General features: G+C 35.8%; 2 protein-coding genes and 1 pseudogene across 3 annotated transcripts; 2 read left to right on the top strand and 1 right to left on the bottom strand.

Moving 5' to 3' along the window:
- Positions 1–157: 157 nt before the first annotated feature.
- cblc (Cbl proto-oncogene C, E3 ubiquitin protein ligase) lies at positions 158–24,891 on the top strand. Of its 2 annotated transcripts, none has more exons than XM_058746458.1 (13): positions 158–289; positions 366–4,958; positions 7,986–8,132; positions 8,287–8,443; positions 8,734–8,855; positions 8,979–9,116; positions 9,204–9,291; positions 10,095–10,226; positions 10,891–11,082; positions 12,266–12,394; positions 12,577–12,632; positions 13,063–13,118; positions 13,272–13,840. In XM_058746458.1, exons 2-13 carry the CDS (start codon positions 4,588–4,590, stop codon positions 13,430–13,432), a joined length of 1,749 nt encoding a protein of 582 aa, XP_058602441.1. In that variant the 5' UTR covers positions 158–289; positions 366–4,587; the 3' UTR covers positions 13,433–13,840. The 2 variants fall into 2 exon arrangements, with proteins under 2 accessions (XP_058602441.1, XP_058602442.1); XM_058746459.1 differs by lacking the exon at positions 158–289 and adding an exon at positions 24,530–24,891 and having other exon boundaries at positions 3,603–4,958; positions 13,272–13,457.
- Positions 16,861–21,249, top strand: irgq1 (immunity-related GTPase family, q1). Its single transcript, XM_058746460.1, has 3 exons — positions 16,861–17,140; positions 17,420–18,148; positions 18,660–21,249. The coding sequence occupies exons 1-3, from the start codon at positions 17,130–17,132 to the stop codon at positions 19,372–19,374; spliced, it is 1,455 nt and encodes a 484-aa protein (XP_058602443.1). The 5' UTR covers positions 16,861–17,129; the 3' UTR covers positions 19,375–21,249.
- On the bottom strand, positions 21,263–23,170 carry LOC131521674 (interferon-inducible GTPase 5-like; annotated as a pseudogene).
- Positions 24,892–26,597: the final 1,706 nt, after the last annotated feature.

The following is a 26,597-nucleotide window of genomic DNA, read 5'->3' as shown; positions in this document are numbered from 1 at the left end:
CACCCATTTGAGACACGATTCAAAACGCGCTGCAGAAGCTCTTTGCAGTTTAGATGAAAACTTAAGCATTTATTAGGTTACTTTGTACTTTGCAATTAGTATCACTATATTTGTCGAATAAGTTCAGAGTTTCGTTTTGGGTGGTTGTTGTTGGACGGGAACATGGAATCGGTTTCGGTTTAGTTGTTCGATCTTTGGCGTATTTGAATCTGTCTTTTGAATCTTTCGTCGGCGTTTGTGTTTTCATATCTCAAAGCAGATGAATGTGTCGCGAGCTGTTGGAGAGCAGGTGTGTAGTTTTGTTTTGCTTTCCTTTCAGCCGCACTCTTTTTGTTTTTTTTAATGCTCACTCTGGTGCCTGGTAGGAAGCAGGCTGGATCTCCGGCGGGGATCTCCCTCAGCTGTTGTCGGGAAACCTGCCAGGCTCAGCCTTCTGTCTTCCTGTATTTGACCACATTCACATCGGACAGCGGATCATTAGTGACTGATTGGACTGATAAAACATGGTCCTTTTTTACATTAGAGATTAGATTTATGACTCAACCTGATAACAACAACAAATATCTGACTTTCATATGCTATGTCTGTATCTTATCTGGAAAGCACCCCCATTTTGATCAGGTCCCTTAAAGAGATAGGCCTAGCCCAGATAATAATTTTTGGTTCCTAGAACGTTCTGAAAACGTTAAGGTTTTTGGTTTAAAAAATAAAACCTAAAGAGAACATTCCTTCCATTCGTTTGGAATGGAAATAACCAATAATAATGATAATAAAACGGAAATAAATGCAAATGTTAGGACAATGTTTTGTGTTTGCTGGGAGTTTGATACCATTAGCATCTATCTATCACATTGTACAAATAAAAAATCTTGGAAAAAAAAAATACAGTATCAGATTATGTGCAAATAAAAACCTTTGTTATACCCCTCTCTTTCCACCTACACCCCATAGCCTTAGTTCCTCCTCACACCAGGGGTTTGGAGTTACCTGGGCCAGTTTGGGACTTTCCTTCATTGTGGGGTTGAGTGGGTATGGAACAGCAAACGGAAAAAAATTATAGGTGTTTAAAGTCCCTAAAACACCAAGAAGAGTGGTGGGTCTGAACTTGTCAGCTGATGACATACAATACCGTCAAAATGCTGAATCACAGCTAGTGTAGTTCCCATGGGCCAACGGAAAATCAACAATAAGATTCTAGGATCTGCAAATGAACTTTTTTAATTGAATTGAACACGCAATTCAATTTAGCTTTAGGTTTGCTGCTGCATAATCAAAATACATTTTACAATATAGCTGAAATATAATACTTGTTAAATCCTGGAGGGACATGAGGGAGAGAATAAGACAATAGGCCTAAACGCACAATGTTCATGTGCTTGATACATTAATCTAATCTATAGACAGTCATATGGTCAGTTTTTCTATTTTAATTTTTAAGTATTTTTTTCCCCAAGCATGTTCCATTTACATGTAGCCTACCACTCATACTTTGCCTTCAGAGGGGAAAAAAGGCTGCAAACAAACCAATAGGCCTAGTCAAATTGTAAAATTTTAACCATATAATTTATCCTGCTATACAAAATGGACATGGCGGACATGTGTTATGTAGCAACAGAGAGAGCAAAATCGTTCATTAAGAACTCTAATAGCATTTTGCACATTTTTCAAAAGCTGTCTGGCTCTTCTATCACTGTCATAAGAGTCACTGACTGATGCTGAAATGCAGTGAAGCAGCGCCCTCTGGCGATGAGAGAAAATGTACATTTGTGAACAGTTTTAAATAACTACAAAAAAACTCTCTCTTGTACTACACAAATACATATTATATGATTACATATGGAAGAATTTGCTTCGGAGCAATGGAGCAGTTATTTAATATGAATCACAAAAAAAAAAAAAAATCCAGATTAAAAAATTATCTGATACCCCCTCCCCCAAATACAATAGACCTACTTTAAATAGTACATATGGGTCATTCTTCAATTGCGGTGGCAAGTGGTGTCCCTCTACTTTACAACAGTTGAAATAAACTTTAAATACCAATAAATTATAAAATATTTGCATGTTTGTTTTCTGTAGGGTAAACACAATTTGTGCACTATTAATAGTTACATTTTTGTTATAAAATACATACTTAATTGAGTTTGAGAGATTGCATTTGTAAGAAAATATGCATGTTCCCGCCATACCTTAGATAGGTATCATGAAATGTAATTGCAACAATATAACATTTTTAACACAAATAAAGTGGTTATAATGTGGCTATAGATTTTATTTAACATGTGCAATTTTATTAAATTGTTTTAAAAAATACATATTTTGTTATATTTAAGAAAAAAGTTGTGTCCCCCAAATTCATGTCTGTGGTGTTACCACAATGGATTTAGCCCCTTTAAGAAAAAGAGGAAATCTATTTGGACTACTTCCTGTGTGTAAATGTCACTGCAGGTGCTGGTTGATCTGAGAGGTGCATGGGGAGTACATTCTTTCTTATTCATTTTCTTAAGTTTAGCTAAATTTCTGACAATTTCATGTGCCGCACTTTATTAGTGTCTGTGGTGTTATGTTGATAACTTGCAGATTCTACATATTTTAATCAAGTTCTCATGATGGCAGCCTCCATTTTAGAAAAGTCTGGATTTAGGCTGATTTGTCTGTGGTGTTACTGTCTTTTCTGGTAACACCACAGAGCCTACAGTAACTTGAAATATAAAGTCTGTGGTGTTACTTCAAAATGACATAGACATAAGTGGCTGGGTCACCAGTGTTTGATTGAAATTATTTAAAAATCAAAATGTTCTTAAGCTTTCATTTGAATGGATATAGCATATTAAACAAATTTTAAATGCATAGCAGTATATTTTATTAGAAAAAAACAAACAAGCATTTTTACAAATTCTGCCTCTCATTTGCCACCCCAATTGAAGAATGACCCATATATAAGTAAATAAACGTCATTGCATTGTCAGAGAAGAATATGCCAATAATTTTTTGTCCACTAGAGGGCCACAAAGAATCAATTGTGAAGTAAAACGTCGTCAGCTACTAGCTGTCAGTAGCAGTTTAATATAGTCCCTAAATCGTTTCCCCTCCTTTGGTTTCATCAGTTATCTTTTTTATTTTTTTTTTGTCTAAATCTTGTTTAGTGTTTGATTAGTGTTAGGATTGTTATTTATTTGTTTAGGTTTTTATATTTTTATTTTAAATATATTAGGCTAATTTATAATATATTAAATATAGAATTTGAATTAAAAAATTATTTAACATTATAGCATGAAAAACATCAATATAGTAGGCCTATACATTTTAGTATTAATTATGTAATAATCTAATGTTTAGTAGTCTAATGCATTTTAAGGCCAGCCCTAAACTCTCCCTCCCTCTATAGTCATTTATTATGTATTCAGGAAGTCGTTCACACATGGTCGGTCCAATACACCACAATTCAAACAGCGTCCCAACTGCACACAGCCCATGCTACTCGGCTCACTCTCTCTCTCTCTCTCACACACACACACACACAAAGAAAACAAACCTGTTTGTCTGCCTGTTAGCTACCCGGAAACTGATCAGAGAGAGAGAGAGGGAGAAAGAGAGGTGAATGTGTGCAGTTGAGTTCCTGTCCATAACCAGCATGAGCGTGAGTGCCTCTTCAAAATTTAGGACACAGAGATACACTCAGACAGACTGAGAGAACCCATATGGATGAGAGAGATAATGACTGAGCAAAAGCACTAGATGTCTGTATGGGTGGAGTGATGGTGGGACCTGGAGGCCGGTAGATCTGAGAGTAAAGCTTTAGTATTTCAACTATTTTTGGTGTCATGGTTTTGGGTTTCTCTTTCCTTGTTTGCAACATCTTTGTAATGGAGACATGGCAAAAGGACACATGACTAGAACTTTGCACCTTTTTTCTTTTTTCGCTGAAACCAACCTGCATAGTTTTTTGTCAGGTGTTGCGCATGTGTTGTTTGGGTAAGTCAGCTTTTCTCGTTCTGCTCGTGAAGAATGTATCCTGTGAAACGAATGTGGCAATGATGTCAAACGTCTCTCATCACTTCTTCTCACTTCATCTGACCTGTGGACCTTGACATGGACAACACAAGGTTTTTAAACTGGATTACTGAAGAAAGTTTTGCAGTGGTAAGATGACTGTTCATTTTGAAATCATCATACTTCCAACTGCTTTTGAGCTGTTTTTATCATTATATCATCATCGGTGATAACAGGACAAAGAGTTACTGGGGAAGTGGTTTTCAGATAAATCACGCTACCTAAAAATAATGACTTTTCTGAGAATAATGGGAATGTGATTTAACCACTTGTTATTGTATCTGGTTGTTTGATAAGTTATAGTTTTGGAGGTTTTCATCTTTTCATGCTAGCTCTGCAAAAAATGACGTTTTCCATAAACTCAACCTATCATCAGGAGTTACATGCATAAAAGGGGATATCTGCATCAACTACACTTTAACTGTGTGAAGGAAATGATTGTTTTCAACACTATTTTCAATGACTGTTGATTCAGACACGTCAGAATCTTAACTAGCACTCCACGTGTGACACATTGGATATATCTCATCTATCATGGCAACGGCTAGACGTTCTAGTCAAGATCCTGACACTTCTCAATCCGTGTCCCAGTCCCCAACCAGCACGGACCGTAAACATCTTGATAAAGTTCTCAGGAGACTGGGCAAACTACATAAACTGAGCACCGATCCCAGGTTGGGTCTTAAAAACAGCCCGCCGTACCTTCCCGAACTAGTGTCGGAGACCACCATCCATCTGACAGAAGTATGGGCCCCCTACAGGGGCTCCATGATGGCCGTGCCACGAGGGGACGAGGGTGATTATCTGAGGATCCATATTCGACAACTGCTGGACAAGGCAGATAGAGCTGTGCTGCTGTTCAAGGATGGCAAGGAGAAGATGTTTGAAGAGACATCAAGCTATAGGTAAGAAAAAGCCAAGCAGCTCAGAGGTCAGTGTTAGTCTAGTTAGTTACTGGACTCGATATGTGTGTTTTTCAGGTGGCCACATTCAAACATCTCAGAGATGATCATAATTGAGTGGACTGAATGATATTAAAAGTTCAAAAAACAGACACAAGGTATATAGATAATAAAGCAGATTAATCCTGTTTGTTTTAGGTAGTTCCATCAAGATTGTGAATCTTTTTTGTAATACTTTACAAAAGTATTTATTGCATACTTTGTAATAATAAATGAATAACCCCCCCCCCCAAAAAAAACAGAAATGCTCAAAAACGCTCTAAACACTCATACTACATTTGACATGTAATTGTAAATTAATGAGAGTCAGTTGACTTGTAGTTGCAAAGTTACATAGTGTAATATGTCAAGTGGATTATCAAAATAAAGCGTAATCATACATTAAACTATAAATTAGTATGTATTTGCATGCATAAAAGTGGATATCTGTATCAACTATACTTTAATCGTGTGAACAAAGTGATTTTAGATGATTCAGACACATGTCAGAACCTTAACGTAATAGATAGATATAAAAAGGTAAACCGCTTGCATGTGTGAGAGAAAGAGAGAGAGAGAGAGAGAAATAAAGTGTAAATTAAACTGGTTAACAGGTTTCTTGAATAGACCAGAACTACAATGTTTGTTTACCGAAAATTTATCATATAGCTGGGACAGAAATACAATCACTTTTTTGGTAACTTTGAAGAATCTGGAAATGTCAGTACTACTTTAATTCAAGACTTATCACCACTTCTTTAATAATGGTTCTATGGTTTTTGTAACAGTTAACGATTTGTTAACAGTCTTATTAAAAAAAAAAAAACTGAAGAAGAAATACATTAAGTATTAAAACTATTTTAAGTTTTCAAATTTGGTCATCAAATGAAATGGCAACACTGATTAAACATTTTCACGCTTCATGTACCCATAAATAGAATTACAATGTTTAGCAAAAATACCTGTCAGAAGAATGTAAATATAAATACTTATACTGACACATGTATAAAGATGCGAATCAGTTTTGCGAGGGAAATATGATCCTAGTAAAAAAGTTCCTAAAATAAACCTTAACAACAACTTATTTTCAGTCTTAAGAAAACAAAGATAGCTGTCCCTATTTAGACTTTGTTGCGAGGCTTTACCAGGTTCCTGGTCTGCTGTGACTACTAATGACCAGTGTGTATAGTGTGGCATTATCATGGAAATGGAGGAAACTTTCCTCTGGCGATGGAGGCCAGCAGTTTAATGTTAATGTTAATGTTTCGGGACAGCAGTGGAAGTTCTGTTAGCTTCCTGATCACAAAACTTAACTTTATTATTAATATTATTATTTTTATTTATGCATGGCAAAAAGAGAGAATATAATATGCTCCTCAAATAATATATCAAATTAAAGAATAACATAAAATCCCTGAGACCCAATAGATAATATTTGGTCTACTCCTCATTTATCTCCAAGCAACAGTAAATAACGGGCTTGTTTGCAATGTCTGCAAATTGTTTACCTTCTCTTCTGCGTGTAGCTGAATGGCAAGACCTACAAGTCACAACTTTTTTTTTTTTTTTACTTTCCATTTGAGCGCCAATGTATTCAATATTTCACAATATTTCAATATGTCACAACTGGACCTTTAGTGTTGAGAAAAATCTGAAAGGATACAAGAAGTACCACTATGTGTGCATGTATGCATACTTTACACACGTTTGATATGCTGACAAAATACATACATAATCTTAACACCATGTTTAATATATTTGATAAATGGATACAGTGGGTCACACCCCATTCCTCAAAGTTCAGATTTTTCATTGAGAAGCATGAAATAGCTTATTATATCTCTCCTGTAACCAATTAATTTAATAGATTCACTATAAGAGAGAATGGAATGACCACACAAACCTAATACAGTACATGTGGGTAAATAGAGCTCATTTCACCTGTTTTGTGATTGCTGGCAGCGATGAAACCATGTCAACATGGTTAGTGGACAGGACAGTATGTGGTGGAAAATTTAAGAACATGACTAGAGGAAACTTCAGGCCTCGGAAGCGCTGTACTTTCTTTTAGCAGCTCAGATAAAAGGTAAGACAAAATGAGGGCTTTGTGGCTAAGCTACTAGAGATAAAAGTAGAAACAAAGCAGTCATATTGTCTGAGTGGAAAAATCTGTTGCATACAAGCCATGGTTGGTCAGTTTAGCACCCAAGCTAGAGAGGTTATGTATATGCATCTCAACACTTGTTACTAACTAAACTGTTAAAACTGAAGAAAAAAAAAAAACTGCCATTGAAACAGTTTTCACTCACAATTGACTAGTAAATTTTACAAATAATTACTGAGAAAGATCAAGTAACATGTTGAATGAAGAAAGACTGAGATAATAACCATATTTACCACATAAAAAAAACACACATTATATTACAATGAAAAGTTGAAACATCAATTACTACACCATTTTATAAAAATAATGTATATTACATCTTGTGTGCTTTAATAAAATATTTTGACTTAATATAAAGATTAAATCTGCAATCAGTTAATTATGTTAAATAATTTTTTGACTAGAGTATAACAGATGAGAGGTGCCGATCTGTGCCGTGCAGTGTAGAGGATGCTGATGCTACCATGGCAACCTCTTTGATCAATTAGTAATGGAAAATTGTGTCAGCCCGACCACAGACACTCAGGACAGGATGCATCAAAGTACTACTTCCTGTTTCTAGAAGTTAGAGTGCATTGTGCTTATGCCAGTCTTTTGTTTCTTTTTAGGTGTATGCAACCTGTTAACATGATTTTATAATACATCAAAAAAACTATTATCATATGTACACAAAACAAAAAATCACCACATCTCTTCTGTGCACCTAGTATTTCTAGCCACCTTATACAGACAAATGTGTTTTACTGTGTAATATTTGTGCAACACAAACAAAATATGTATTTTTTTTCTTCAAATGTAAAAAATATTACATTTGCTTTCTTTTTCAGGAGAAATCTTACTAAGCTGTCACTGCTGTTCAGCCACATGTTGAATGAGCTACAAACTTTGTTTCCTGGGGGACGATTTCAGGGTGATACTTATAGAATTACAAAGACAGAGGCCAAAGATTTCTGGAGGAAAGCCTTTGGACACAAGTATGACAAAAATAATTTACTTTAATGTGTACTGAAGATTCAAACCCTACGCATCCATTTTTGGACAGTCAACCCTCTCCCTCTCCTCTCTCTCTCTCTCTCTCTCTCTCTCTCACTCTCTCCCTCTCTCTCTCGCTCTCTCTCTCTCTCTCAGATGTATAGTGCAGTGGAACATTTTTAAACAGCAGCTGAGGAGGGTTCATTACTTTGAAGAGGGAATGGAAGCCATGGCTTTGAAGTCCACAGTTGATCTCACTTGTAACGATCACATATCCGTCTTTGAGTTTGATATTTTCACCAGGCTTTTTCAGGTATCCTAAGCTTGAGGAGAACTTTTATTAAAAACAGCAGGAACATTCCATGACTTATTAGATATGCCTGATAAATGAAATCATATGAAATAAATCTAGAATGAAGTAGATAATTTTAACATTTATATATTATAAATGTTTAAGTTTCAGGCCTTCTACTCTATTCATGGAAAGTACCAGTAATAGAATATTACATCCTGGTCCTTTCATTCCCTATCTTACTTTTTATTTGAGGGTTTTTTTATTCACTTCAAAATATGAAGCTGTGTAATCTTTTATTCTCCCTTTAGCCCTGGTCAACTTTGTTAAGAAACTGGAATCATTTAGCAGTAACTCACCCAGGATACATGGCGTTTCTCACCTACGACCAGGTCAGGGTCCGACTAGAGCACTACAGACATCGTCCTGGCAGGTAAGACACACTACAGGCAATAGCAGAGCCTAAATAACCCCAAAATATGACAGATTGATCATCTAGGTTTAACCTTAGAATGACAGTGGTTTAGATCTGAACTCTTACTGGCTCTCTCCACAGCTACATCTTTCGTCTCAGTTGCACACAAATGGGCCAGTGGGCGATTGGTCATGTGACCAATGATGGCAACATTGTGCAAACCATTCCCCAAAATACACCTCTTTACCAAGCACTCATACAAGGTTTCAGAGAGGGCTGGTGAGTTCACAATCTTATAGAAAAAAGCAGACTGAAATTAAATCTGACATCATAATGTTAACATAATCTGGATGCATATATCTACAGCTATTTATATCCAGATGGGCGTGATGTGAACCCTGACCTCACCACACTGTGCAGTCCGACTCACAAGGGTCGAGTCAAAGTCACAGAGGTAATATATACAATATATACCTCAACTATATAAAAACATTTTATATAGTTGTTTTGTGTTTATATTTATTATTTATATTATAACTAGTACGCCAAATAAAAAACGAAAACTCGTGGTATTGATACGCAAAAATGGACTTTGGCATATATATGATACGTGTTTGGCGTGCATATAATACACAGTTTTCACGTACATATGATACGCATCCTACCCATTACGTAGCATATACACGCCAAAGTCCATTTTTGCGTATCGATACCACAAGTTTTCAGTTTCATTTGGCATACTATTTATATGCACTTTCATGAGATCGGGTAGTGTATATAGGTGTGTGTGTGTGTATGTGTGTATATATATATATATATATATATATATATATACATACATACATACATAAACAAAAATTACTAAAATGACATACTTTAAAGTAAAATGAAAAAATAAAAACTGATTCAAATTATTAATAAAAACTATAATAGTATCTCAATGATACTAAAATAACACTACAGTGTTCAGATTTGTATTTTTTTTGGATCACGTTACAAGAAAATTTAACGATAATAATAAAGACAATGTAATGATAATAATGATTACTGTTGTATTATACTACATTCAATTATTGCCTATATTTTTCATTCTTAATGTACACATTACACTATCCTATATGTGTTCCTCTTTTTTGCATATGTGTCTTTAAAGCTAAATTAGAGTTTGAAATATTCTCTTTTTTTGTGCATTTTTTGTCTCTATTGCAAGATGCACTTTTTTCCTCTCTCCTTTATGTGTTGAATTTCTCTCTTTAGGAGCAGTATGAATTATACTGTGAGATTGGCAGCACATTTCAGCTCTGCAAAATCTGCACAGAACGAGACAAGGACACTCGCATTCAGCCCTGCGGGCATCTGCTGTGTCAGCCCTGCTTGACTGGCTGGCAGGTATATTATTTTCTTATTGTGCTCAGACCTCCACCTCCATCTCCCATTCACACTTGCATTCACACTCACAATCAATCATGGTCAAGTTACACCCAAAAACCACATTCAGAACAGCTATACGTGATGATTGCGTTTTCCACTGTGGTGCATATATATATATATATATATAAGCATCATAAATAGAACTCATTAGACTACAATTATTTTACTGGAAAGAAATCAGTAACATAAACTGATAATTAAATGCTTGCATGAAGCAAAGTCATTCAGAAAACAGTTCCGCATGAAATATAACGTTTGCCACAGTGTCATGCAACATTACCTGACATTTTGGCTCAAGCTTCCTGCCTGTGTTTGATCAAGCATATGTGTGTAGTATGACTGATTTTCCACTTCTCTCAAGTCACACTTCATTGCATGCTAAGACAACATTTACCCTAGAGAATTAGAGGACGTGATGCATTTCTGCAGCTCTACATCTTACAGTGTAACACATTCAAAGACTGGTGCAACTCTCGTAAGATGTCAAGAGATAAGCAAGTCTTTCTTGTGGTGTGATGTGCAGGAGTAGGATGCCCTAGGGAGCATTAAATAAGCCCTTGTGCATTAAATAATGAGAATTTGCGTGTTGAAAGTTGAAAGTGTCACTCCCTCTGATGTGCAGAAGTCAGACGGGCACACGTGCCCCTACTGCCGCTGTGACATCAGAGGCACAGAGTCCATCTTCATAGAGCCCTACCTGCCAGCGAGAGACAGGAGGGCAGGGGGGAAGGAGGAAGAAGAGGAAGATGAAGATGAGGAGGAGGATCATGAGGATGTGGAACTGGTGATGAAAAAACTGGCTTGTATGAAAAAGGTGAGAGTATGTAATATGGGAATCAGGAATTCTTTGCTTGGCAATCTGAAACCCACTTTTTTTAAATTTAATATATATATTTTTTTAATTTAATGAGATTTTACTCTTAAATGTTTAGTCTTGTGTGTTTAGAGTTCTTAAATATTCATTTCCATTGCTTGCATTTTTATATAATCAACCGCATTCACACAAAACGTCAAGACCTCTAGACCTTGCACTGCCATTTAAATTTACATTAAACCAAAAAACAGGTAACCGATTTATAAAATTATACAGCAGTGTAATGGCTAGATTATAGGTGATTGCATAATCTGTTTTATATCAGTTATAAACCAATATTAGAGATTTAGAAATTTGTTTACAGATATTTAATTGTGAATGGTCATTTCAAGTTAAAACATTTAGTTTACTTTTGTCACCATCTAAAGCTCACTTAAAGTCCATCTATGAAAACACTGTTAAATGTAATATAATGTAAATGTTGCGATGCCTAAATTCACTTGTAGCAAAATGCTAAGATAACATTTAATTTTTACATTTTTTTAAAAACATTTTTTAAATTGTTTTCATTTAAACAAAATTTTATTTTATTCATTTAAACAGAATTTTAATATTGACCAATTGTTTGTTAGTAGCCATGATATGAGAATGAATATTGGCTAGAATTTTAAAATTGGAGCATCTTTGAATGAAAAACTAATCGAACATTCACCTTTGTTTCTATAGCTCTTTATACAGTACAGCTTGTGTCAAAGCAGCTTCACAGTGATAAACAGAAAAGAGCAGAATCAATTATGGAAACTATTCTGATTCTGCTACGCAGCTGTAATATGTGTCATTATTTAGCTCAAGTCAGTTCTGTGTTGGTTCAGTTCAGATAGGGCTGTACGATAAATTGTATTGTATTCATAATCACAATTTTTGACTTTCTCGATTTATTAAGCAATTAATTAACTAATTAATTGTCTGCAATATTGTCTGCTGTTTTTTTTTAAAACTGAAACTAGCTTTTTTGTATTGTCATAGTATTTTTTTTTTCTATCATACCGCAAGTTGCTTTGCTATGAAAAATGTCTGCTTATGCAATAAATGTGAATGTAATTGTAGGTTTGAGTCTGTGCAATTCTTCAGTTCACTCTGACTTTAATGGTTGTTTAATCTCATTGCTCTCTCACTATTTCAGATATCACAGGAGGAGTATCAAGTTCCCCATTCCAGTCTGTCACCTCCGCCCCTTCCTCCCAAAAGACATTCACTCTCCCCGTGTCCATCTCCCAAGCCGCCCTCCAGATCCTTGAGCATAGGCACACAGGTCAGCCAGTCTAGATTCATCTGTCTGTCTGCCTGTCTATTTTTCTGTGTTGTTTTTAAATCATGTTGTGGTTGGTAACCTAATTATGAAATGAATAATGTTACTTTTGTTAAGTTAGTGGTTAGTAAGTAAATTTAGTGTAATTGTAATCATGAGAATCAGTTTTCATTCTCTCTCTGCAGAAAGTCAAACACGGTTCCTGGTCAGAAAACATGCTAAGGCGAACTTCCTTAGATAGGTAAGAAATGTTCTGAATAAGCATTATTTTTTACAACATAGTACACATGGATAAGATTCTCCTTACGAGTATATGGTAATAATGCATGAATGCATTATATCCTCTGCTAGGATATCTGTGTGAACTTGATATAGCACTAACTGACGTCATGCATCCACTAAAAATAACCTTGACATTAAGTGGTCAAAATTCATTGCATAAATAGTTCAGAAAAGTTAGCTACCATGCTAGTTGCTTTCAGATGCCACTTGGTTTGATAGTTTTCACCTAATGCAGTTACATTTCTCACATTTTAAGAATGCCTTAAGTGTCCAAATACATTTTGGAGTTACTGTAGTTATAGTCGAATGTTTGATGCATTAATAAGTAATAAGTTTGCAGGATAATGTCTGTTTCTGTTAACCTTTTACTGCTTCTTAATTGGATTCAGAAGTGAGGAACTTTTGGAAGACTTCCATCCCTCCTCTTTGCCATATGTCAGAAACAGTGGGTATCATAACTAACTTTCTCTTGCATGCTTATCATAACTGTGATATTTCTTTCATTAATTATCTTTAGAATACTTGTGAAACGTGTACTGACATCTGGTGGCAGGATTTGAAATGACATATCTGATGAAACAATTTCCTGTCTGTGTAGGTGGGGTGTCCTGGGAAGGGCCTTCAGAAAGTGTACAAAGGAAGAGGAAAGACAAAAGAAGGGACAAGGAAGAAGAAGAGCACGACAGAGGTGTGGCGGATTCAGAATCTCCCTCAGGAAGTCACATTCATGGGGAGATAGATGGAAACACTTCATCCTGACAGGGAAAATCACCTCAGACTTCAGGTGACAAAGCAATCTTGTGATGTCTGCAACACTGGACAACCAAAATTATTCAAAGGACTCAATAGTCACCAGATTCAGAACATACATGCATGTAGGAATATTAGCTCCATTGACCTTTGCACTGACAGCAGAAAACAAGCATCTTACTGCTCACACCTTTTTAATAAATTTTCAATTCTACCTCATGCCTACTAAATTTTTAGAGCAAGCAGCAAGCACTGTGTTTTGACAGACCACAATGAATAAAAAATGTTTAAATAAAACAAACAGCTGATTTTTCCATTTATATATCAAAATATATGTTGTTTAACTTTTTCTAAATAAGATGAAAGTGTGAACGTGTGGAAATATTTTCAGGTCACACCAAAACCCCAAACAAAATTTCACACTACAGTACGTAACAGTAACATTGCAAGTTCACAGTTTAATATTTAGTAAAAGAATGTAAACAAACATTTATTAATATTTATTCACTGCCTAGAAAGACTTTCAGAGATCTGTCCTATAAAGCAATGTTTTCCAAGGCTGGCTTTAAATGAGAATTATAACAACTGATTGCTCCATAGTACTGCTTTGACTTTCTCATTAACGATCTATGGATCACCTCTGCTGGATTGAGACAGAACTCCATTTGTGTTAAAATAATGGAGTAACCTATTTCTGTATGTTTAGAAGTGGTTGGGATTTACCTGAATGCATGCTTCTTGTTTCTTTCATTCTTTTATAATGAGTTTCACATGATTTGTCACAGTTACAGTTATAGTGTGACAAGGTTAACTTAAACCTTAACTTCAAGCCATACAACATGTGATCTATTGCGGGCCCATTTTGCCAATAATCTGAGCAAGTAAAATCATAAAATCTTACATAAACAGTCTTTCTATTATGTATGAGTTAGTCATCATGTAATCACTGGTTTGATGTCTGCACTAAAACTGAAAGATTGTCAACATTACAAACTAGAGATTGCGCACATCAACACACTAAATGATTCTGGTTGCTGTAAGAAATTAAGCTGGCAGAAGCAAGAAAGATAAGAAAATATATCTAAATAAATAGCACCAGTCCTGGTATCTGTAATACTGTTATTATTTACCATTTTCTTATATGATGCACAGAGAGAATATTGGGGAAGTAGGCCGAGCAGGTGGCTTACAGCAACACGGGGGTTAATCCTGGGCATTCAATAACCCAACACATTTCTGTTGCTAATATTCATGTTTCAATCAATCAATATATATATATATAAAAAATCTTTTTATATACAGTCATGGTAAATATGATCAAAGAAGGCTGTGAAATCTCCTTTCATTGGAGAATAAGATTTTTAAATGGGGGGGAAATATCATTATGAAATAAATGTTTTTCTCTAATACACATTGGCCACAATTAACGGTACCCTTTTATTCAATACCTTTTGAAACCTCCATCTGCAAGTTTAACAGCTCTAAATTTTCTCCTATAATGCCTGATGAGGTTAGAGAACATGGAGGTTATATGGCCATAGCAGAAGCTTGGTTTAGTGCCCAGTGAACCATTTTTGTGTTGATTTTGAGGTCTACATTGCTAACTCAGTTAGCTGGATTTGATTGTTGATGATTTTGCTTGATCTTGGATTGGTTGGTTCTTTGAAGCTCATCCTGGACTTGCTGTCATAGGCTCATAGCAACAGGTCCGTAAACTTAAACCTGCTCGGGAGCAGGTTTATTTCATGTAAACAGGATTAGATTGCATCTTTTTAAGCAGAATTTATACTTAAAATATGTCCCAGCCACCACTACTTTATTGATCCAGGGACAATAATTTAAAATAATTATAACTTAAAAATTAATTTGAAAATAATAAAACAATATAATAATATAACTATGTTGTGTAGTCCATAATACTATAGACACAGCCAGTTTTACTCATTGAAAGATTTATTAGTGATGAAATAATGACTTTATAATTGTATTGGAGTCTTACACACATGCTATACAGTTAATCTGAGTCGTGCATTAATTTGAGTGGTGACAGATATTATGGGAGTGGCTTGATGGAGCGCAGGAGATGCAGATAACTGGATCTCTAAGAAACTTTAATTAATGCTGTCACATAAGAAATTTGCTTCAAAGATAAAATTAAATTAATTGCTAATTACAACATTGAAATAAAAATGTAAAGCCTGTACAAATACTAGAAATCGTGAAAATAATTGAGAATCATGGAAACAATTACAAATAAATTAAAAACAGTGCACATTTCATTTATCTATTATAACACTGATGTAGGTTTATATGCTTGGCTAAACACAAAATAATAATAAGAATAAAAAAATACGGGCCATTCTACAGAATTGGTGCAAACTGCTGTCCAACAAGCAAAAAAAAAAAACATTTAGGTATTCAAATCTTAGATGTTTACTAAGATCCTTCTATTATCTATTGAAACCCACAATAGCATTTATCAGTAAGCTTAATATAAAATCATCATTTATTGGGTACTTTCAATTGGGAGGTGGCTGAACCCGAACCCTAAACCCTAAATTTCAGCTTATGAAGATGATATTGAAATGATTTTTGTGTATTTTTCAATTGTTATTTTTAAAGGATCTAATTCTTTTAAAAAGAGAGTTCAAAAAATATTTATTTTACATTTTCGTTGTAAATTATGAAACTATGTAAATGTGTCCGCATTTGTCAAGTGACTACCGAGAATGTATGTTTTAGTCCATTGGCCGAGACTGCTTTTAACTACGCACCTAAATTTATGAATAGGAGATATTCCTGTGTCCCTCTCTCTCATAGCTACAAGGTGTGAGTAGATAGGTCCCATCATTTTGAGGTATGTGCTCAAAAGTCTGGAAAATCTGTGTAACTTTAAGGAACGTCACTACCGAACACCTTTTTTTCTGCAGTTAAGCACACTTTTTTGGGAGTTATTCCATAACATTTAATTTTATATGTTTACCACTGTTCAGAACTGTGCTAGCTAGCTAACCATGTGCCGATTAGCATCTTTGAGCTAGGTTCAAAAGTATCTAAAATTGTCACTACCAAAACATTTGGTGGAGTTTCGGTATATAATTGTTGTTTATGTACCTCTGAAACAATTTTAACAAAATAGCAAAAAAAATATATTTACAATGTAGATTTAAGCAAAATCTTAATAGGTCAATATAACCCTTCTAATTAAATTAATATCACTGTGTTTCGGTAGTGACAAATTTGGTGAGAGGACAAATATTCCAAAACTTTATGAAAATACAATATGAGAAATTAACTGCACACTAGAAATATGTGCCTTGGATACAATTTGCATACATACATTTTTTTTTGGACAAAGATATTTTATTTATTTATTTTTTCCCCCAAGACGTTTCCTACTCCGATTTTGGACCAATTCTGTAGAATGGCCCATACACGCCTTCAGATTAGCTTTCAGAACGTCACTTCCTCCTCCCTCCTGCTGTTACTTTATGTGAAATCGCGGGTGTTTACATTTGTTATTTGGCGTGAAGAAACAGGGTCGTGTTCGTAAGGTCGGCTATTTTAAAAGCAATCGCTAAACAAGCTCGATTATGACAGTGTTTTAATTGTGTTAATGTGTTTGGCGCACATCGCATAGGATAGGCTACTACTTTCGATTTCCTTGGATTTCGTGGAAACTGAAACGAACATAAACGGGAGCGCAATGGATAATGGGTGAGTGGATTTATTTGTCAATCTGTTCAAAAACACGACAACTCTTACATATTTATGTATGCGATGTTATTTTCTTACATTTCACTTATAAGACCGTCTAGTTGACAAGTGCACAGTTCATATCAAAATTCAGTAGCGCTCATTTCAAGATAATTAACTTCGGCAAATGAACGCGGTTTTGTGCTTAAACGTTTTATAGCTTCACACAACGTCTTAAAATGTGTTACAAAGCAGCTAGAACGGGCATACTGTGTATCTATAAATCTATTTCTTTTATAGATTGTACATGCCAGCTAAAATACAAGAGGATCATTTCAACAAAATCAAGGATGTGTTTGCCTCTGAAAGCCCTAAAGAAATCCCCCACCGGCTTATGGCTCTTTTGGAGGTTTTTGACCATTTTAAGATAGATATCGCTGTGACTGGAGAGTCTGGTGCAGGAAAGTCTTCTCTTATCAATGCGATCCTCGGATTGAATCCTGATGACACTGGGGCTGCTCCAACTGGAGCTGTGGAAACCACAAAGCAAGCAACCATGTACCAGCATCCAAATCTCCCACACGTCAGACTGTGGGATCTTCCAGGGATGGGCACCCCTTCCTTTGCATCCAAGAGTTATGTAAAGACAATGAACTTTGACCTATATGACATGTTCATGGTTGTGATATCAGAGAGAGTCAGAGAAAACAACATGCTGTTGATTGATGAAATTGAGCAACGAAAGAAGCCATTTTATTTCATTAGAACAAAAATTGATAATGATGTGCGTAGAAAGAAAAGCAAAGTTTCTAGAATACATGCATTGGATCAAATGAGACAAGACTGTGAGAAATATCTGAAGGAGAAGAAACTAGACCCGCATGTGTTCCTAGTGTCATCACATGACACAGAAAATTATGAGATGAAGAAGCTCATGGACACTTTTAAGGATGAGGTTTCTCAACTTAGAGCAGAGATATTTTCAGATTTTCTGGACAAGATGTTACATGGAGGATGGCTAAAGGCAAGGTGAGTATATATACTGTAATTACATGGTTGTAAATTGTACTGTAACTATGTTGGTTTCATATGGTGTTTAAAAGCTTTTGTACCATTTTTAGGAGAATATTAAACGATGTGAAAGTTTGAAGTAGAAATCTGAATTATTGTAGGGTAGTATAGTATTTTCTTGCAAAATGTACTCCTATAATATTTGTTTTATTTATAGCTTCAAAAAATTGTCAATTTATTTGCTATTTTACTTGTGTCCTCCCTATGAAATAATTTCCTGTTCTGTTTCAGATAAAAGTTTTTGAAATACTCTTAGGCTTTTTATTACCCTGCCATATTTTATGTAATACACTATTAATTTTAATTCAGAAATTAAAACATTGTCATCATAGATGAGTTCATTGCATCTATGACTGATATATTGAAAGCATTTCTGAGTAAAATAGTAATAATAAAGAGGGCAAACAATGAATGTTTCAAATATTATTCATCCTAACATTCATGTAATTTCTGTTTTTTATTACTTTAGGTATGCTACAAATCACATCCAACAGACTGGGAAACTTGAAACAGAGGACATCACAGCATTGCAGGATATGTATAAGCGCACAGGCTTTGGAGCTGCGAAAGTCAGCGTTGTTTTGGAGGCTTTGAGTCGCTTTCAGCTGGATGTTGCAGTTTTGGGTGAGACAGGCTCTGGAGCGTCCACTTTGGTAAATGCCTTAATTGGGCTGAAGAATGAAGAGTGTGGTGCAGCTTCAGAATCCATCAGCAACCCAGCAATGAGTCTGGGATACCCAGATGTCCGGTTCTGGGACATATCCGGCATAGAGGCACTCATGGATTACTCAATGTATGAGATGAAACAAGACTTGAATTGTTATGACTTCTATATCATCATTGTATCAGACTGGCAGAAAGCACGACATTTAAAACTAGCCAAAGCAGTTGAAGAATTAAGGAAACATTACCTCTTGGTCCAGACCAAAGCAGACCAGCATCTACAGACTCAAAGTGAGTTGTACTGTGATGAGACTGAGATACTTGATGGGCTTCGGGCACAATATACCCAGGAGCTTCAGATGGCAAAACTGTCTGGACAGCAGATGTTTCTCATCAACAGTCTTGACAGGTGTGCATTTGACTTTGTAGGTTTGGAAAGTGCACTCTCCAGTGACCTCAACACTGTCAGGACAAGTGCTTTTGCATATTATATAGCAAGAAAAGTAAAGGAACATAAATAACAAAAAAACATAGAAATGTAAGATATGATGCAGCATTAAACTGTTTTAAACTGACTTGATTTCTGTTTCGACTGGTGTGCAATATAATATATTAATAGAATTAAATAATCTTTAATTGTTTAATATACTGTATAATTCAGTATTTTTCTGTCTGTGACTGATCAGATGTCTTTGAAACACAAGAAAAGGTACCACATTTTGCTGCAATTGCTTTATTCTAATTATTGCAAAAGAATTGAAGATATACAGTTATAATTTGGTCTGCAGTAAAAATATGTGAACCCGTTGATCTCGGTACTATTTTAATATACGTTAGTAATAATTGTAATAAATGCAGATTCTCTTCACTTCACAGTTAAGACTGTTTCTTGATTAATAAAATGTTTATAAAAAATGCACCATGCTTTGCATGTTGTGCAGACCATTAAAAAAGTTTTTAATGGACTAGATAAGTTATTGTAATGTTTATGTTCTTGTTTGGTTCCTGTTTTTCCTTATTTGGTCATGTTCCTGTGTTTATTAATTCCTTTGCTCATTGTCTAATAATTAGTTAACCCTCCTCACCTGTGCTACCCTCATCAAGTCATCTTTATAAGGTCCTTCCTTTGATCTGTTTGGTTGTCCGTTATTGTTTGTGTTACAGCCTGTGAAATACACTGTCATCTTTGTCTTTGGCTCTTCGTTAAATATCTGAAAAGTCAGATCTAATCGTCGTCGTGTGCATTCCCTTTACCAGAGGCGTCAGTTATACTATAACATAATATTTAGATTTTTTTTAGTGGACCTGAAAATCATAGAAATAGTTATAGTGAAACTATGTTAATTAATTTGTTGGTAGTTTGTTCCATATGTACTTTCCAGGTCAACTTTTTGTGTGTCATATTGTTATGGGTAACAGCACAAACAAATACTTTGCAAGTCAATGCCAGGTATCAGTGATAAGAACTGGACTAATCTATTACTCTGTCACACCCAGCTCAACAGCTTAAGGGCAAATGTGTCATAAACCTGATGAAAGGTCCAAAAATAAACCTGTAAAGAAATGGTTGGGCTTTTTCCCCTTCCTACTAAGACCTTATGTATTCACACACCAATCTGCTTTCTAATACTAAACCAATACTGCTAACAATTCATCAGTTTAGCTGCCAATATGTCCTACACTTGTGTAAGCAGAAGGTAGCACAATGAAACAAAAAGTGATGCTTGGATGACAATTATATATTTGTTGATGGAAATAATGACAAGAAAACTTTTTTTTAATTTTTTTATTAAATTCAGACTCTGTCCCTGTTTATAATAAACCACACATTTTCAATAATAAAAGAAAACCCCTTCAAGCCTGTAGTAATACTAGTAAATCCTGAAATTTAACACCTGACATTTATTATTGTTTGTTTCAATGAATGTAATTTCATAAAAAAATATGCATAAAACAAATTCACTTAAATTAAATAGAATATAAAGAAAATATATGTTGTTTAGAAGAAGGTCATATAAACAGATTCTGACCCTTGGCCTAAAGCCCATTGTAAAACAAGTTAAACATTCAATGAGGTTATTACTGCTCATTTCCACAACTGTATAATAAAATGAGTTGACAGAATATTTGCACAAACCATCAGATTCCCACATATCCTTAAACAGTACAAAGTCACACATTTCACCCATTTTGTTGTCTAAATGCATATCATTCTAAGTATTCCATTTAACATGCACTATTACAAAATATGAAGAACGTAACTGGACAATATTCATTATAACATTTCTTTACAAACATTTTAACTGCAAGTGCAAGTTACCCAATGCAGACGTATGGCCAATAAACTTTTTTGTATTTTGATGTTCTGATAAAAAATAAAATTTTGTTAAACGTCTCTTTGCTAGCTTGATTTTATTCATCCAAACCTGCAGCTTGAAGGACCTGTCTCATGTCATTTATCATGTCATTTAGTGCCCCATGCAAGACAATCTGTGTTGATCTAAAGGCCTCAGTCGCATTCATAAAACTGTTTACAAGAAATCTAGTATCAAGCAGATCCTCTAATCTTTTCACTGGTTTTGTCACAGCTGTACGAGGCCTAATTGCCATTTTGTCTACCACTGCTAATGCTAAAGGAGACTTTATAGCTGATTTCAGCTGTGAGAGAGGCTTGTTCATTCTCTCTGACAGCTTAATGAGTGATTGCTCATTCAAACCCAAAGCGTTATGACAACTTACAAGATAGGCCATCAAAACCGTCTTGTCAATGGCCAGAGATAATAAAGGGTATGGGATAACGGCACCCAGACTTGAGCCCAGTGCTGCAAGCCAAATAAACTTCTCCATAACCTCTTTTTTCTTCTCTAGCATAGCCAGAGAGCACACAGGCAAAGACTGGACCAGAGCAAGTCTCTTGTATTCTGAAAGGTCTGACTCTAGGGTATCTACCAGGTCTTGGAAGTCATATTTTCCCAAGTCATAAGAGGATATGAGGAACACTTTGGGGTTTCCTAGCTCCTTCACGTTTCTGTGGCAGTCCAAAGTACGGAAATTATGATAAATAAATCATATGTCTCAAATTTCACTTCCTTGAGGAATTTGTTAGCTTTGAAATTAGGCATACCAGTCCCTGGCAGGTCCCACAGTCTGACATTTGACTTCGTGGGATGGGGGTGCATGGACCTTTGTTGTTTCAGTTATTCCTGTTGGTGCAGAATTGTCATCATCATCATTCAGACCTCGAAATGCATTGATGAAGGCAGACTTTCCTGCTCCTGTTTCCCCAGTCACTGCAATATTCAGAGTCACACTGTCAAGACAGTCCAAAATGGGAAATCCAACTCAGCAGAAGAATCTTCTGTCATTATGCCTTGTTAAATTCTTCACTGTAGAAAACATAAAACATTATAGTAGGTACAAATCATTGCATGTTTAAGTAACTTTACTGCAGTAAAGTCATGACTTTTTCCTTTGCTTGGTCTTGTACAGCTGTGACTTGATTTGACATAATTATGAGTTTACATCTACCATTTATGAGTTTATACTGTATGTCACAGTTGCAAGCTTGTGTTTATTCCCTATGTGAAATGGAGGTGATCCTGGAGGACTATGGGTGCGATAGGGGATGTCAAAATTAAAGGGTTAGTTCACCCAAAAATGAAAATTAGCCTGTGATTTACTCACCCTCGAGGCATCCTAGGTGTATATGACTTTCTTCTTTCAGATGAATCCAATCGGAGTTATATTAAAAACTGTCCTGTCAAAAATGCATGGATTCGCTACAGGAGGCCTTTATTCATGCCCCGGAGCCGTGTGAGGCACATTTTATTATGGATGTGTGTGCTTTATTTGAAGTCTTTTGGACTATTAAACAGAAACACTCACCCACTGCAATGATAAAGCTTAGAAGAGCAAGGACCATTTATAATATAACTCCGATTGGATTCGTCTGAAAGAAGAAAGTCGTATACACCTAGGATGCCTCGAGGGTGAGTAAATCACTGGCAATTTTTCATTTTTGGGTGATCTAACCCTTTAACTAGGAGAGCAGACACATTGGGGGTAAAGGAGCTGAACAACACAGTTGTTACCTTCATATGCGAGCTGATTAGTTAATCTGTGCCAACACATGGACACCACCGAGTAGACTACAAACCAAGGAATGACACCACCATGAATAGTCAGGGTATGAGAAAGAATCCAAATAGGCACACAAGAAACTGTCACATGTGATCCTGATGACCAAACTAAATCTGGCATTTATGTTACAGGCAATGTCTATTTGGTATCTGAGAGGTGACTGAGGGTCTGACCCATGTCAGGAATGCAGTAACAGTGTTTACTCATTTAGCCCGACTTCCAGAGAATAAACATGTATTTGTTTTGGAATTTTTAATTTGGCAGCACTGCTAAGAAGTTTTCTTGCTGTTTTTGATTCCAGACTACCACATCAATATATTTGATTTCATAAATCACATGAGAAACATTATTTTACACCCACCAGAGGTATATGAGTGTTTTTTCAGCATTTTTTGTTTTTCATTTGCACTGCGTTTCATTTGTCATTGAGTTAATGACAGATAACTAATAAATAACTATAATTTTTTTACTCAAATTCACAAGGCGGAAATCAAAACTGTGACTAGAGCAAATACTACAATAATCTTTGTTTTATTTAGCCTACAACTTAAAAAATATATATATTTTAGTGTTTTTTTTTTCATACAATAGACTACAATCATGCAATATTCAGTTTATTTTGTTATTGCATTTAATAAAGCAATTAGTGCAATTTTAAAGGTATTTAATGACTGATATTAATTCGGGAGATAATACTTATTTCAATAAAACAATTAAATAATGAAACTGACAACAAATAATTAGGCCTACTTACTTTTGTTTTCTGGGTTCCAGCAGTAGCCTACACTATCCACTTACAAGAGACGCTTAAAAACACTGTAAAATTTCTACAGATAGAAAATGAATATAAATAAAAAAATAAAGGCTGCTAAATACCGAGTTGTTACCGTCACAATTTCCAAGAACGCTTTTCTTCTTCCTTCACGCCTTCCATCACTTTACAATACTGAGGTGCCCTATGTAAAAGGAAAACTAAATTGATTGTGGCAGCGTGAGATGGGCTTCCCTTCTTTGGGTGGGTGTCCCTTTATGAGAGTGAGTAGGGATAATTAATGTCAGAGTATTTAAATGTATGGGCAGGAAGCATTAGAACGGCATACCCGCCCCTCGGTCTTCAGTGTCACAGTAGTTGAGATAGTCAGGTCATGGTTGATTACGGTGGTTCTGCAGTCTTCTGCAGTTCATTTGATGACCAGCTGCGGGTCGTGCAGCTGTCTTTCATACTTTGGTTTCCTTTGGTGTGAAAATGTAATGTTTGTGCTTTCACTTTTTTGTTTTTGTGTTTGTTTTGAGTGTGATGATCCGAGTCGAGCTGTTTAGGCCGAATTGGTAGCGTGTCCTCCATTTAAAATCTAATTATAAGTGGTTCTGCTTTATTGCCAGCAAGGTAGGACGCTACATTATTCCATTAACTGGCCTTTTGGGTAATCAATCAATCAATCAATCAAATTATGTATTTATTTTTTTTTCTTGTGTGAACATTTGATTTTTGCATTTGTACTGGACCCACTAATTTCTCTTCTTTTTTCCCCCTAGTTTGGTTCAAGGCTGAGTGCAGCGAGGGGGAGTCTAGTCACCTGGGTGAAGCACACAGTTGTGAGTTTGGAGCACCAGGGTTTGAGCACCTCTTCCTATTGTTTGCTGTGTACACATGTTTGGTTGAGAGCACAATTTATTTCAGCTTTGCCACCCCTAAGGTAAGCTTTAGCCTTGTTGCTTCCCCTTTTTTTTTGGCAAGAGTTTTTGTGGTTATATTGGTCGGTGGGGAAGGTACAAACTTACTTTACAATTGGGGGATTTTTTTTTTCTTTTGTCTTGTGTTAGCTTTTTGTATCATGAATGTATAGTAAAATTTCCTTTTTAATCTTGTGAACTTCTATTACCATTTCTGTAATAAAACTGGTTGATTTATGAAGAGTATCACGCTGGTTTAAAGTTTCTTTTATATATATATATATATATATATATATATATATATATATATATATACACATATATAAAATATAGCTTACACACTCTTAAAAATAAAGGTGCTTTACAATGCCATAGAACAGGGGTTCCTGGAGCCTCCCCAACACTGCACATTTTGTATATCTCCTTTGTCTGATACACCCATTTCAGGTCTTGGAGTTGCTACTAATGAGCTGATGAGTTGAATCAGGTGTGATTGATAAAGGAGACATGCAAAATGTGCAGTGTTGGGGAGGCTCCAGGAACGAGTTTGAGAACCCCTGCCATAGAAGAACCTTTTTGTCTAAATGGTTCAATAAAAAACCTCTAACATCTGATGAACCTTTCTCTTTCACAAAAGGTTCTTTGTGGCAAAAAAAAAGTTCTTCAGATTATTAAAAGGTAAGAAAGAGATGGTCCTTTAAAGAACCTTTGACTGGAACCAAAAATGGTTCTTCTATAGCAGGGTTCCTCAAATCTTTCCCTGGAGGGCCAATCTGCTGCAGAGTTTAGCTCCGACCCGCAGCAAACACACCTGTCTGTAATTATCAAGTGCTCCTTCAGATCCTAATTAGTTGGTTCAGTTGTGTTTGATCAGGGTTGGAGCTGAACTCTCCAGGAACCGGGCTGGGCACCCCTGATCTACAACAATACATCTGTTTCACTATCAATACCTTCCAGCTACTATAAATTAAGTCTTTGGGGAAAACAGTTATTATGCTGCCTTCAAGTGCTCCTGGGACGTTCGTACTTACGAGTTGACAAGTCGTTATTACGACATCGGTTGCGTTCAAGTCACTTTGGTCGGAAAAAGATAGCGATTTAACTTTTCTACACAATTCAACTTTTTTTTTTTTTTTTTAAGCTCTACATCTACAAAATATTGAAAGAAGAATGTGCATCATTGTGTTTTTTTCTTTTTTCCTTTTTCATTTAATTTATGAAGGTGATGTAAACCGAATAATTATATATTCTAATTATAATTATACATTAATATAACATTGTGTATATAACTTATATAGTTTTATTGTACATTACAAAAAATAGTAATTTTATAATTTCATTCAGCAACTTTACCGACGCTGCATATCTTTAGTCTTTGGCTGCATCCATTGCATCAGACATGCTTTTTCACTGATACGCCCCCAACTCGGAAACTCTGGGCTTAAAGGAGTTCCCTATCAAGTTCGGTCTCTCGACACTGCGTAGCTTACACTTGGGGGTAATCCCCTCCTCCCGAAATACTGAAGCCTTATTGCATCACGCCGGTAAATCTTACCGGCCAATGACGCTCGAGCGCTCGAGCTAGGGGCGGAGCCACCCACTATATAGGTCGACGTCCAGCGTCATTGCCCCAGAATCTTTCTCCTTCACGAAGCAAGCATTGAAGACTTGAAAGAATTTACTCACTGCCGTTAACTATTCTCGCCGTTGACAACGCCCTAAGAGGACGCCATTCGTTTTAGTTCCCCTTTGGCGATCCGGCAAGAAGACGAGATGTCACTTAAGGAGTGTTGTGCATGCGGGGGCCGAGCCCACGCAGAGGCCGCGCTGGATGGGCCTGACTGTCCTTCCTGTGAAGAAATGTCAGTCAAAACCCTCCGGGCCAGGATTTCCGTTATCCTAAACTGCGCACGGGCTAATCCATTGCCTC

The sequence above is a fragment of the Onychostoma macrolepis genome, chromosome 16, assembly GCF_012432095.1.
Source record: "Onychostoma macrolepis isolate SWU-2019 chromosome 16, ASM1243209v1, whole genome shotgun sequence".
NCBI classification, from domain to species: Eukaryota; Metazoa; Chordata; class Actinopteri; order Cypriniformes; family Cyprinidae; genus Onychostoma; species Onychostoma macrolepis.
The sequence above is the reverse complement of the archived record's forward strand: the minus strand, read 5'-3'. Positions and strand labels throughout refer to the sequence as shown.